Genomic DNA, 13,962 nt, shown 5'->3' with positions numbered 1-13,962 from the left:
TACATCAGAGCTGTGGGCAAAAGCTCTCCGTTGCTTTTTTTTACTGTTTCGCTATGTTAAATGGGTTTAACATAGTGAGACAGCTTTAAAATAAGCAATGGAGATCTCCGTTGCTTATTGTAAAGCTGTCTCGCTATGTTAAACCCATTTAACATAGTGAAACAGTAAAAAGCAATGGAGATCTTGCGATCTCCGTTGCTTTTTTTTAAAAAAACTGTCTCGCTATGTTAAATGGGTTTAACATAGCGAGACAGCTTTAAAATGAGCAACGGATATCTCCGTTGCTTATTTTAAAGCTGTCTCGCTATGTTAAACCCATTTAATATAGCGAGACAGCTTTAAAAAAAAAGCAACGGAGATCGCAAGATCTCCGTTGCTTTTTCCACACTGTGTCGCTATGTTAAAGGAGTTTAACATAGCGAGACAGCTTTAAAAAAAGCAACGGAGATTTCCGTTGCTTTTTTTAAACCTGTGTCGCTATGTTAAACTCTTTTAACATAGCGAGTCAGTGTTTTATACTAACGGAAAAAGTCTGGGCGACCGGACCTTTTTCCGTTAGTATATTGAGGGATTTACAACGGGCACGCTGGTTGGGCTGGCCAATCAGCGTGCACGTTTTAGGGGAGGAATTGTATAATAATATAGTTGTTATATAAAGGTAGACTTATCAAGGGTATAGGGAGCAGAGATTGTAAGAATTATGGAAGAAGAAAAGATAGAGACGAAGCAAGCAGAGTTAATCAGGGTTGTTGCAGGAGCATAGCCAGTGTTTATTGAGATAAATTTTCAGTTGTCTTTTAAAGAGTGAGAGAGAGGACAAAGCTAAGATATCAGAGGGTAGTTTATTCCACATTTTTCCAACAGAGTTGGAAAAGAGACAGTCACCTGCAGAGTTATTGTGTTTGGTTATATTAATCAGTAGTTTGTTGGAAGAGCGTAAATGTTTCAGGTTGTTGTATGGTGTGATAAGGTTAGAGAGTATAGGTATTTTAGTTGGTTGGTAGAAGATCTTGTGAACTATTAAGAACTGTTGAAGTATAAGTTGGTTTGGAAGTTCAAGCCAACCTAGTTGTCTTAGGTTCAGGCAGTGGTGAGTTCTAAATGGGGATCCTGTAGCGAATTTAGCAATATTATAGTAAGATGTTGATAGTTTCTTGAGGTTGTTTTTGGAGAGATTTGTGTATATGAGGGAAGCATATAGAAGAGTAGAGATGAGGTGAGATCTGGCTAAGGTGGTCCATGCTTCAGGTGTTAGGAAGGGTTTAATTCTATAAAGGATCTGATTTTTTTATTCACTAATTTTATTGTGTTGTTGATGTGAGAGTCAAAGCTGAGATTATTGCCAATAGTTATTCCTAAAAGTTTAGTAGTTGAATCTGGAGAAATAAGAGTGCTATCAGCAAAAGTAAGAGTGAAGTTGAGAAGGGCAGATTTACGGGAAGGTGAGAACAGTAACACTTTGGTTTTCTTAGGGTTAAGTAGTAGGCAACGGTCACTGAACCATTGTTCAACAGTGGTAAAAGCATTTTGTGTGAGTGACTGGAGTTCAGTTTGTGAATTAGCAGTGCAGATTATAGTGGAGTCATCTGCATATTGTATGCAGGTAGTGCTTGGGATAGCTGATTGGAGGTCATTAATAAAGATAGAAAATAGAAGGGGGCCTAGGATAGAGCCTTGAGGTACACCTAAAGAAATAGGAAGGAGATTAGATAGTGCATTTTTCCAGAGAACTGCTTGCTGACGGTTTTCTAGGTAAGATGTAAACCCAGTTAAGGAAGGAGGATCAAGTGAGAGAGATTTTAGTATGTGCAGAAGAAGTTTATGGTTAACCATGTCGAAAGCTTTAGATAAGTCAATGAAGACTGAAGATGATAGGTTATTATTGTTGCTGTTATAGTTGATAGAGTTGGTAAAGGAGAGTAATGCTGTGGTAGTACTGTGGGAAGGTCTGAATCCATGCTGACAGTTAGCAAGTATGTTGTTCTGCAGAAGGTGGTTAAGAAGTTGCTTATGGATACATTTTTCCATGATTTTAGCTATAGGGGGTAGAAGTGCTATGGGACAAAAGTTAGAGAAATCATTAGACTTACCCCCTTTGTGTAGTGGGATGATGTGAGATCTTTCAGACAGAGGGGAAAATTCCTTCATTTATGGATCTATTTATCAGAATAGAAATGGGATAGGCAATCGCTTTGCCTCCTATTTGCAAGAATTCTGCAAGGGAGTTTGTCTGCAGAGGGGGTGGTAGGTCTTAGTTTCTGGAGCAGTGATAAGATGAAGGAGGTAGATACAGGTTGTAAGTGAAAGGAAGGAGGTGGATTTAAAGTAGGTAAGAGTAGCTTAGAGATGTTGGGAGATAGGTGACTAGCTCAACCACACTCCAACCATCGTGCTCTCAGATCCTCCAACAAACTCTTACTTAAGTTGTCCAACTCCCACAACCAACACAGCGACTCCCTCTATTCCCACAATATAGCCAAACACTGGAACTCCCTCCCAGAAACCCTAAGAAACATACCCTCACATGACCAATTCAAAACACTACTAAAACACCACCTTAGCAACCACTGGCTATGCTCCTGCTTAAACTCCCTCTCCTCTTTAGTTAGCTACTCTCCAAGCAGTCTCTCCTCCTGCTTCTTTTGTAATTTAGTTCTACTTCCTCTACCCCCTTTGCCATTAGCTTTCTCAACCTGTGAATAATGCTTTACTTCAGCTTCTTGTTTATTCACTACAGAGCTGTTCTTTTAGCAGATTTTCAGTTCCCACCATCCTGTTGTGTTTGTTCATCGAGGTACATCTTCCCCTTGGACCTCCACCAGTAAACACACAATACTTGAGTAATGTTTCTTCTTGATCTGTAATGTTTTTTGATATTGTAAAAATGCATTCTATTTTTGTGATGTTTGTTTTGATATTGTAAAAATGCATTCTATTTTGTGATAATCTGTGTATCTAAAATCTACTTGTATTTTCTGTGGAGCTTTTCTCCCCAGGCCTCCACTGAAAATGGGCCTCTGGCCCAGTCGGACATTACCAGTCAAGAAAATGTAATAAATAAATAAAGACATAGGTGCTAGACCTGGGGTGAATTTCTGATTTCCCATCCACTGGTCCAGGTTACACTTGAATAGGGTTAAGGAGGAACTCTGGTTCACATGGATGGGGAAGCGATTCAAGAGGAGAATTCTTGAGACACATACCTGTCCCTCTAACATGACATATTTATGTCACAAGCAAGGTTCAATCCCTAGATTGAATAGTTATGGTGTTGTTGGTTTTGTGGATGTGTAAATTTCCCATCAGAGTATAATTCAAGGATGCCTTATTTCCTTTCTCTCCAGTCACCCCTCCTAGATACTTGAAGCTGTTAACTTGTTCCACTGTGTTCCCTTTAATCTAACTTCTCATCTTCTTCTGATTTCCCCATCTGCTGCCACTACAACTGTCTTATCTGTTTTCAGTTTCATCCCATGTGCCTTCACTTATGGATTCCATTTCCCTATCATTTGCTGAAGTTCCTGTTCAGAGTCTGCTTGTAATGCCACATCATCTGCATACAGCAGCTTTCTTGATCTGTCCCCTCTGACCTGTTTGCCAAAGTAGTCCATCACTAGTATGAACAGCTGTTGGCTCAGAGCTGATCACTGATGCACACCCACCCCCACTAAGAACCCAAATTTTTTTTTTGTTGTGTCTTTCAGCTTTTCCCAGTTAGGGGTCGCCACAGCAGAACTCCGGTCCGCTAATGATTGGCAGTAGATTTTTACGTGCCGAGTTGCCAGCCCTGATGCACAACCTTCAACGAAGGTACGCCCATTCATGCATGTCTCCACACAGAAGACGCTCTAGCTAAGAATCGAAAAGGACAACGTCTTACTGTGAGGCGACAACGCTACCGCAGCAAAGCTGTTCATATTTGTGTCATTGGGTCCTTGTACATAGCCTGCTCTAATGGACTTCAAAACCTCACAGGACTGCCCAAATCAGCTTTCTTGGGGTTTTGTCATACATTTTCTCCAAATTTAGAAATGCCTGTTTGGACTCATCCCTCCTCTTCTTTTCAATTATGAGTCTCACTACAAACATTAGGACAGTTGTACTGCATCTTGACCTGAATCCAAACTGCTTATCCCCCATTTTGCTTCCTACTTCTATGTGTTTTTTTATCATCAATCACCCTTAAGTACTTTCATGCAGTGTGACAGGAGTTTGATACCTTTATGCTATCCACAGTTGTGAATATCTCTTTGTTTTGTATGCTGGCACTAAAATGCTTATTCTCCAGTCTTATGGGATATGCCTTTCTCCCCACACTGCTGTGTGGATCCTCTGGAGCAGTTTCTCTCCTATCTCACAAAACATGTTGATCATATCTGCTGTGACATCATCTGATCCTGCTGCTTTGCCTAACTTAGTTTTCCTTAATTCTGTTCTTATTTCTTCTACGGTGAGCTCTTGGTCTCTTTTTCCTTTTATCGTAGGCTGTTTCTGAGGCAGTACAGCTTCTGTGGTGTCAAGACAGTTTGAATTCCCCATAACCCTGCATTAGATTAAGGACATAGAGAATAAAGGAATGAATAAATACGTGCATGCATGTTGCAGATATATTTGAACCATAGCCAGCCTTAGGCATAGGCCAACTAGGCAGCCACCTAGGGCGCCGCTCTAGTAGGGGCAATTTTCCAATATTTATTTAGTGTAGGTAAACCAGGATGGGGGCACGGGAAGTTGACCTAAGGTTGCTCCTGATTTGAATAGTACTTCTAACAGCAAAAAAGTGGTTTGCGCCTCTTTGTATGAAGCTGAAAGAAAATGGTTTTACTGATTAGAACCTGCCGTGTATAATTCAACACCCAAAGACAAATGGTGTTAATTCATAAGTGAATGCCTTTGGTGTTACTAGGATTACAAGCTTTGGAACAGCCAAAAACTGACAAAAGTCTCAGTTACTCAGTGAGTAAATGTACATTGCAACATACTTAAAGAACAAGTACAGAATGTGCCAAACTCACCCGAATGGCAAACATATAAACATTCTGTACACATTAACATATGTTTTATGATGTTCTTATTCCTTTGGCATTTGGTTTATTTGTTGAAACTATTAAACTATCTAAACATGGGGGTGGGTCTACAATCATACTGACGAGATAAGGACAGGAAGAAAATTTAATAGCACCTCCATATTGCTTCCTGCAATGTGTAGTTCACAAATTTCCTGAATCTACTTTTTTTTCTCACTGCATCAACACTACTTTTACTGAAGAAAAAAGGCAAATGTAATTTTCTTATAGAGAACAAGAAGTACAAATGAAGACAGATCCATTATGCTTATTATTACATTAATAAAAATTAAAGCACACTTTTGACTCTTAGGTTTTGTGTGTACTTGATGCAATTTGAAGGGAATTCTTTGAATCAGTTTAATTGCTTGCTAATGATCACATTTCACACCTTCCAGTATCTTAACTGAAATAAATGAAGGACTACTCTGAGAGTATATTTTAAATGCAAGCAGGAAATCTAAGCAAATAGTTTAGGAAAATATACTTGAGAAATGTGTTGGTAATCAGAATGACTCAAAATACCTGACAAACACTTACCAATAATGCATTTCATAACAGAGATACTGATTTCCCAACTGTCATGAAAACTTCTTGACAGTTGGTGGTAAACCTACCATGTTGATTGTTACAAAAATATTACAAAGAAAGTATCACAGGAGAGCAGAACATGTATACATTTAACATTTCATTTTAATTGCCCTGTTTTGGAACCTCCCATTTTATTTGGAAAGGGAAGAATGCTGTCTTATAAACAAGGGGGAAGCACTCAGTAATGATATTTGCAGGAGTACAGCTAGGAAGTAATATTATATATATAGTTTTTTTTTTTTTTTGGTGATGTGGGTGGCTTGTCACCTCACATGATCTTTATAATTCAAGAACTTGAAGCTGAGTAAGAGAAATACCATAATCCAAGAGTAAAAAGATATTACAAGTGAAAAACAGCAAAAAATGGAAGAAGGGAAAAGTTTCATTCAAGAAATTATTTCAAAGTTTCAGAATAAGAAACCTGAAGATTTCATCCTCCACTATAAGGGTTGCCAATATCCTGCTACTCTGTGCAGACTAGAGACGTTCCAGGCATTTAAAAACATTGAAGTAAGGAGGGAGGACATAATGTTGGTAGCTTACCCTAAATGTGGTAAGTACATATGTTTTCTTGAAATTATAAAGTAAATTACTTTGGGGGTATGTAATGGGATACAGTATACAGCATTTATGTGGGGTGATTATTTTATTTATTTATTTTTTGCATCAACAACTTCTGTTTTTATGAAAAAATAATTAAAATTAAGGCTGCTTTGCACCCATTTTTCATTAAGGTATAAAACTGTACCAGTAAACAAAAAAAGATGGTATAAAATAAAATGAGTGAGTGAGTGATGATAGCTTTTGTTCTAAAGTTGCACAAAAACAAAGAAGCCACGTGCCAAATACAGTATTACATTTTATTTAGACTATAATTCAAATAGCTCTCTGGGGTGTAATTTGTTTCACACAGTTGCTATAAACTTACTTACCTTACAGTCAGTTTGTAATGCTGCCAGTTTGAAGCTTACTATGAAAACAGCAACATTCACTGACATGGGACAAAGTTCAACATTCACTTTTTAAAACAGTAAAAAAACGATGCCTTTCTGACACTATTTCTTTGCATTTGAAGCTACAGTGAATAAGTAGAACAATCCGGAATGCTATGTTTTGATTTTCTCTTTGCTTGTGATAAGCTCATACAATCAAGTTGTCTCTTACACTTTTTGTCTCTGATCCTTTATTCAAGAGTAAGAACAGTCCATACAACATTTTTATTGGGCAGTGTCAGAGCATACACATGTATTGATGAGTAGATTCTCATAAACTAGACAGTGCAATTTACTGAACCTGTTTGACTTGTATAATATACTAGGTAGCCTACATGTGTCTCAACCTTCCTGTATAGAACAATTTTTCCTTTAACTTCTCATTTTTCTGAACTCCTCACAGTTTGTGTTTTTGACTCCAGAACTAATTTCTGTGGGCTTCTGCATTTGTATATTCCACCACTTCTGAGAAAAATATGTCACTGTCTGAAAGGTTCCCCTATTTATACTCTGATTATTGGTTCTTGCCTCCTTTTTCTCAATGGCAACCTTTGTTATTTACATTATTAAATGCTGATCTTTGCACAAGATTATGTATGCATGCCCTTATAAAAAGAGCACCTTATATTGTCTTTGTATGACTTCTCCCATACGCTGTACACATCTGTGCTGTTTTTGGTGCACTAGTGTTACCTCTAAATTATTGCTACATTAAAGATTGTAGTATAACAAATATTACCACTGGTGGGATTCCAGCAAGTCTTTCCTGTTATGTTAGTTGTGTATAAACATGGGATCCCCATGAAAAGGGAACACCCATCACCACCCTGCATTTCTAAATAAAGAGGGCTCAAATACAGAACTTCTCGTTTCCACGGCAAGCTGCCTATGTAGGGAAGCAAATTGTGTTTGCCGAGGCACCAACGGAAATTTTGGAATAAAACCATGTGTGTTTATAAATGCAGTGTCCTGAGCTGCATTTAGTATTAGCCTGTAAACCAATCTCAAAAGGTGTAGCATTTGTGACCAAGTTCTGATTTTGGTCATAATGTTGACATTGCTCTGAACAGACTGATGATCTAATATCACAGGATCAGTTGAGATGGTCAGATTTGAACCTGCTTGCCTTCTCATCTACACCTGCTACAGTAGACCATGGAATCCTTTCAGATCATCTACATTACTGCTGTCTCACAGGTGTCTGTCCTGCGTTGGATTGCATACTGACTTTTACACTGATCTAGGGTGGGGGGGAGCTACAGCATGAATTATTCTTCCTCTGCCGCCACTAACTGTGGTGAATCATAAGGATCCATCCAGGCTCTTGGATTGGATTGGACTCAAGTTATCACTGCAAGCCTTTATTTAGGGGAGGCTTATGTTATCAGTCTATTATGCTGATGAAGTGTAGCTTTCCTTCTCCTTCCTAGGGATACAATGTCTGCTTATTAACTTGCTTGAGGATCATGTGGAATTCATTCACCAGTGGATGTCCTGAGATTGGTTAAAACTGGTAACCATGGCAATACATAGCCACTATCTGTGAATGCATTGTTCCAGGCTGTCTCTCAGTATTTTCTGCAGTAGTGTCAGTCTAGAATTCATGTTGATGCTGTGCAGTCTTGGGGTGATACTTAATGACAGAATCAATTGTTAAGTCCCTCTTCTTTAATCTTGGAAATATTGCCACATAAAATGCACTACCACAGGGATCTCCTCAAACGGAGATACACATTTCATCTCTATTTGAGGAGATCCCTGTGGTAGTGCATGTTATAGTTTTGTCCTGTTTGCATTACTGTAACTTGTATTGGAGCCTCCATATTTGTACCTTGATCTGTTATATCTAGCATGGAACTCTGAAGTCTAGCTACTAACATTAACAAGTATATCTTATTATCACCATATTATGCTTATTTTAGTTGGCTTACACTAGCTGTGTACACACTCCCAAGGTCATCTATAAAGGTCAGAATCACTTTCTGACCATGGCATATGTTCAGCGGATTACTGATTCCCATTTACCTCATTTTGGCCCCCACAATATCACTATGGGACTGCAGCTAGTTTTGAAGGTGCAGTTACAGTCTGCTGGTATCAACTTGTATTCCTAGGCCTTTACCTTTTGAAATTCACTGCCATAGTACCTAAGGGAATCCCCCATGCTATCATACCTCTTCTTAGTGCAAGAAATCTGGACAAAGACCAATAAAATGAGGGGACAAAAGCCCAAAAATAGGGACATGTTTTAAATATTGCTCTTATAAACTTAGAAAGTTGCTTGACTAAGAGGTTTGGTTTTAACATACATTTTCTGAAGGATTTGAAGTCTGAAACTCAAATGTAGGGCATTATTTAGTAACTTCAGTCCTCAGATTATCCCAGTGGTTTGCCAGAAATCCATAAATTTTATGAAGAAAAGACCAAAAATATGAGCCACAAATCTGGACAGTTGAGAGGTATGCATATGCAGTTTGAAGAGTAATATTTATTTGACTTTATCCTGCAATTCATGTAATTCTACCCTTTTCTGCTCTACTTTTTTCCAGTTTGGTTTATTTTTTTGCATATTCTCTAAGCGTGTGAATAACACGATGTTCATTGTTTCCTCTCTCCTTCCTTCACTTCTACATTCACCCGGCTTGTTTTCACCCACTTCTACCCATCCTTGAGGCATTAGCTGCTTCTTACATGTTTTCTATAATGGCAGAGGTTGGTGGCTACCATTGCTTCATTAACACTGGAGAAAGAGGTCTTCATGAGGATGAATAGAACAGAGCTAGTGGCAGTTATCCTGCAGTAGATGGTCATTAACCCTGTGTGGGAAATTGAGGTAGAATGACATCAGACAGGTAGGGTACATGCCTCCACAGGTCCTGTACAAGCTGCATCTCCATCTGCTACTTGAAAGTGAGGATGTACTTGGTCAAGCAAGCTAACAGGAGTCCCAGACAGTATCACAGAAAAGCAGAACAGACATAGGGTTGCATGATCTATGCAGAGGTGCCAGAAGCTGTTGAAGGGTGGTAGGGGTGGAGGTGGAGGGCAACAATTGCACCTGATGTAAAATAAGCCAAATATTTATTTAGTTATTGATATCTACTACCATAAGATAACAGAATATGAAAACCTGTACATACATCCAAGCACACAGAATATTTGTACTTTGCTATGACATAAAAATGACAAAAATATTATCTTTATCCAGAAAACAGTATTTTTGGTTATTTCATAAGAACACAACAATGATATGGCTGAGATAAATTACTGTTTATCATGCTGAAAAAATACAAAAGTACATCAATTTTTTTTTTTTTTTTGTGGAAAAAAAAATAAAACCAGTACTGGTGATACCTAGCAATAAAGAATGTAACCAAAGTATTACAGCAATTTCTTCAGAATACTGCATCATGACTATTGGCTACAAAATATAATTAACGATGGTTGTCCCAGTTGTAAAGACAATTTTGCCTTCTTATGATGAAGTTCATGGCAAATGCGACTAATCTGGAGGGAGGGATACAAGTCTGGGGATAAAAAGCAATGCATCGGTACTTCAGTAAATAAGTAATTTATGTCACTATTGTATTTGGAGTACTGACCAAAAGTTCAGAATAGCACCTGCAAAGAAAATTGAGTATAATGCAAAAGTTTAGATTGTGGTACTAAAGCTACTGGAAATTCTCTTAGAAAGGTTATATTTGTGTCTTCTTTTGAGGTTTTATAATGCAACTTTCATATAACAGTAACAACAAAAGTGTTCACACCTAAAACTTCTAACTGGAGCACACCTCTATACTTCACCCCCTTCCTTTAGCCAATTGAAAGCATGACATTGCAGTTACAGCATACTAAATCTAAAAAACTATACATTTCTTTTGGATGAAATATAGAGAAGGTTTATTTCAAATGTATTGGCAGTTCGGTAAAGAAGCATCGTGTGCCATTATTTTACTTAGTGTCCTGAGCAGAGGTTCACCACAGCTTCCACAATGAAAACGGAGTGGAATACTAAATGTCAGACTGGTAGGAAAGGCATGTGTGCTCAAGCCAAAGGCTCTGTTCTTGTCTGCTTTTGAAATTATTACAAAACTTTCAGGTAATAACATGACATTTGGCTACACTTAAGACTGCAGTTCTAACCACAGAGCTTCCGGTACAGTGTGTTCTGATTGCATTGCTTAAGCTGCTAGAAAGCATGGCATTGTAGCTTCATCTACTTCTAACCAAAATAAACACATTTTTTTTCTGGAAATAAATATTTTCACTACTGAGATACTCTGAAAGTAATACACAATATTCTGGACATTTAATTTTACTCCGCCTTAATGGCCCTTAAGCGGACACAAAACACAGTACCCTACTGTGACAATGAAAACAGTCAAACTCTGCCTTCACTAGCTGTATATAAGAAACTGAATGTCACATCCCTAAAGACAGCTCACCATAAAAATGTTAAAAAGGTACTTTGGTACAAAACATGCATATGTTACAAAACATGCATATGTCCTAGTGGAATGTGCCATTTTTAAGAGTGCACATTTCTGACTATGAAGGAGTTGCATAAACATAATGGTTACATAATGTTTTGGCAGATACTGCTCCCCAACATACCATATAAATAATTTCATCAGAAGTGGTGCAGAAACTATTGCTTTCATACATCAACTGCCCTCAACCTTTTGAGCAGAGGCCAAATATTCCCCAATTGGAAACAAGGTATAGTGACAGGCTATAACAAACCAAGCCCCCCCAAAGCACTTTGCTAGCTGTGTATAGGAGGTCATATGTTATAACCCTACAGAATATTATACTTGTAAAGTAGCAGAAAGTATTCTAAAAACTGAGCCAACATGGGAATGGAGAAAGGGGGTTCTGCCAATAGGGATGACTGCAATTAGGGCAACAGACAGTAGACACGAGGGCTGAACTTTATTGGAAAAAACTGGCAAAGGAGCCAAGGTATTGGGAGCAAATTAGAGAGGGATAGGTAATGGAATGGGATGAGGCCAATAATTTATTTGGACTGCAGGCTAGAGAAACTGCTTTCCCTGTCAAGGATTGATGTTGGAGTGTAGGCAAAGTGAAAGAAATGGAGAGGGGTCCTAAGTGAAATACCAGCACTGGTAGAGTTTTTAGTAGAGTCTAGAACAGAAGCCTCTGTTAAAAATAGGATAATTAGAGCATATAAAATATTGCATGATAACCATTAAGAATTAGAGGAGGTTAGAAAGGATTGGGAAGAGAGACTGGATAATCAATTCACAAAGAAACAGTGGGGGTATATGTATATCTCCCAAATATGCAACAAAGTCTAGAATACTTAGGATCTTTGGTTGGAAGTGTCTATATAGTAGACTCCAAAGAATTTTTCCTCTGGTCGATAGCAAATGTTAAAGGTGTGATGGGGAAGAAAGAAGTAATTGGGAACATTTTCTGTGAGTGTAATGAGGTGGCAGACTTTCTCTATCAGAAATACTTTGAGCAAATTAATATAACTAAGGAAATGATTTTTCTTCTATGATACAGCATCTGAATTGCCTAGACACAGTAAGGTCTTTCTGAGTCTAATTCTGGTGGCTGCCAAAAAGGCAGTTACTAGAAAATGGAAATCAAAGTCTAAACCAACTGTACTAGGAGTGAATATAGTAACAGAGATAAAACAACTGGAAGTGGGATCTTTAGAAAAGGGAAGGAGCAAATTGCATAGAAAAAATGGAAACTGTGGGGAAAAATACATGGAGAATAATATTTTGGCGGTGGAATGCATTTTGAAAAAAGGCAGGATTTGAATGAGCTATGTAATGTTTGACAGTGACTGGATAGATTATAAGTGTTTTAAAGTCTGCAACTAAAAATATGTCTGGTTTGTTTTCATTTATATAAATATACGATTGCCTATGTCATAAGTGATAATTTAATAAGGATGTTTCTATTTTACAATAAAAAGAGGTCATATAGCATTTCCCTGAGGACAGTTCACACACACACACACACACACACACACACACACACACACACACACACACACACACACACACACACACACACACACACACACAAAACCTTCAGAAACTTGTAATAAGTACTCTGCTATAAAACAAACTCACTGTGTCAGGTGATTGTGCCCCTTGTAAATTACCTCTGACTATGTAGGAATTTCAAAAATGCAGTGGTCATGTTTCTCCTTGATGGATACTGTCACTCTCCCAGTGAATCATATCAATAATCAAAAGTGATCCTAAAACAGCCATTTGATTTCATAAGTCTGTCATTATTAGTGTTCTCTATCCTTATCAATTAACCAAATGAGTTACTGCCAGCCCCAGCTTTAATGAATCAATTTATGAACCTGGCTGCAACAAATGCCTCATGAAAAGAACAGTCCCTCAAAGACAGCAACACGGCACATTATTCTAATCTCTTGTAAATATAAGATGACAATAATAAGGCAAGCAGGATGGCTATTCTTTCCAAAACTGAGGTGACCATCACAGTTGTGTTCCCATACCCCTCTCTCTGCTCACAAATTCTGAATAAAGCCAAAAATAAAGGGAAGACACAGGCCCACAATCGGGGACAAATTTACTCTAATTTACTTAAAGTTAATAGAACAACAGGTCTTGCATCAGTATTCACCTTTGTGCAGAGGAATGACTGTTGATGCTCCTCATTCATGAAGTATGAAGCCTGTTTGGAGGCTATGGTTACATACCGATTCCAGAGGGCATGATAGTCATCTTTCATGCTATTTAGAAGGCATTCTGGGACATTTTCTGGACCCATCGATGCAGTGCTTTTGGCAATAAAGAGAGCACTGAGGACCTGGTTTCTAGTGACAGTAAGCGGGAGTTATATTTGAGGGTATTCCCTGAGAACAGGTTGAGGCAGAGACAGGGGTAATGTTATAGTGGATTTTTTTTTCTGTCAGTAGGTTTGTTGCATCTTCTGGTTCAGAACAGGTGACTACATTAGGAATGAGCTCTGCACAATTGTGTATTGCCTTTTGAGGGTGGAGAAATAGCTAAAGAATGCCTTGCGGTTGCCCTTGGCCGGGGATGTCAAATTTACCTCAACTTTGGCTTTGGCAGACTTTATTTTTCCTCTGGGTTGTTTGTTTAGTTTGAGAGTGCTTTTATCCTGCTAGGTGCTACACCTCTTAATTTTTGCTATGATTTTCTTCCTTCTGTTGTATTTGCTCATAGTTCATAGGTTAGTACTAGGCTAACTGCCCTTGTGGGCCATTTTAAGCCTAGCCAATTACCCCATGTGAGTATCAAACCCTACCCCTTGTGTCTACAAGGTAAACACGT

The 13,962-nt window shown here is 38.3% G+C and overlaps 1 protein-coding gene across 2 annotated transcripts in view; it reads left to right on the top strand.

The window, feature by feature from the left end:
* LOC122795392 (sulfotransferase 6B1-like) overlaps positions 1-13,962 on the top strand; it is a 527,554-nt gene that overhangs the window by 45,713 nt on the left and 467,879 nt on the right. The window contains exon 1 of one of the 2 annotated variants that reach the window (XM_044063682.1): positions 5,799-6,210. The exons of the other annotated variant lie outside the window; for it this stretch is intronic. Coding sequence (XP_043919617.1) covers positions 6,021-6,210 — 190 coding nt within the window. The 5' untranslated portion in view covers positions 5,799-6,020. Of the gene's footprint in view, positions 1-5,798; positions 6,211-13,962 lie in introns of those variants that run through there. 2 annotated transcript variants of the gene reach the window in all.

This window comes from Protopterus annectens, chromosome 1.part0, assembly GCF_019279795.1.
Source record: "Protopterus annectens isolate FY-2018-M chromosome 1.part0, PAN1.0, whole genome shotgun sequence".
NCBI classification, from domain to species: Eukaryota; Metazoa; Chordata; order Ceratodontiformes; family Protopteridae; genus Protopterus; species Protopterus annectens.
Note: the sequence above shows the minus strand (reverse complement) of the source record. Positions and strands in the feature narration are given on the sequence as shown.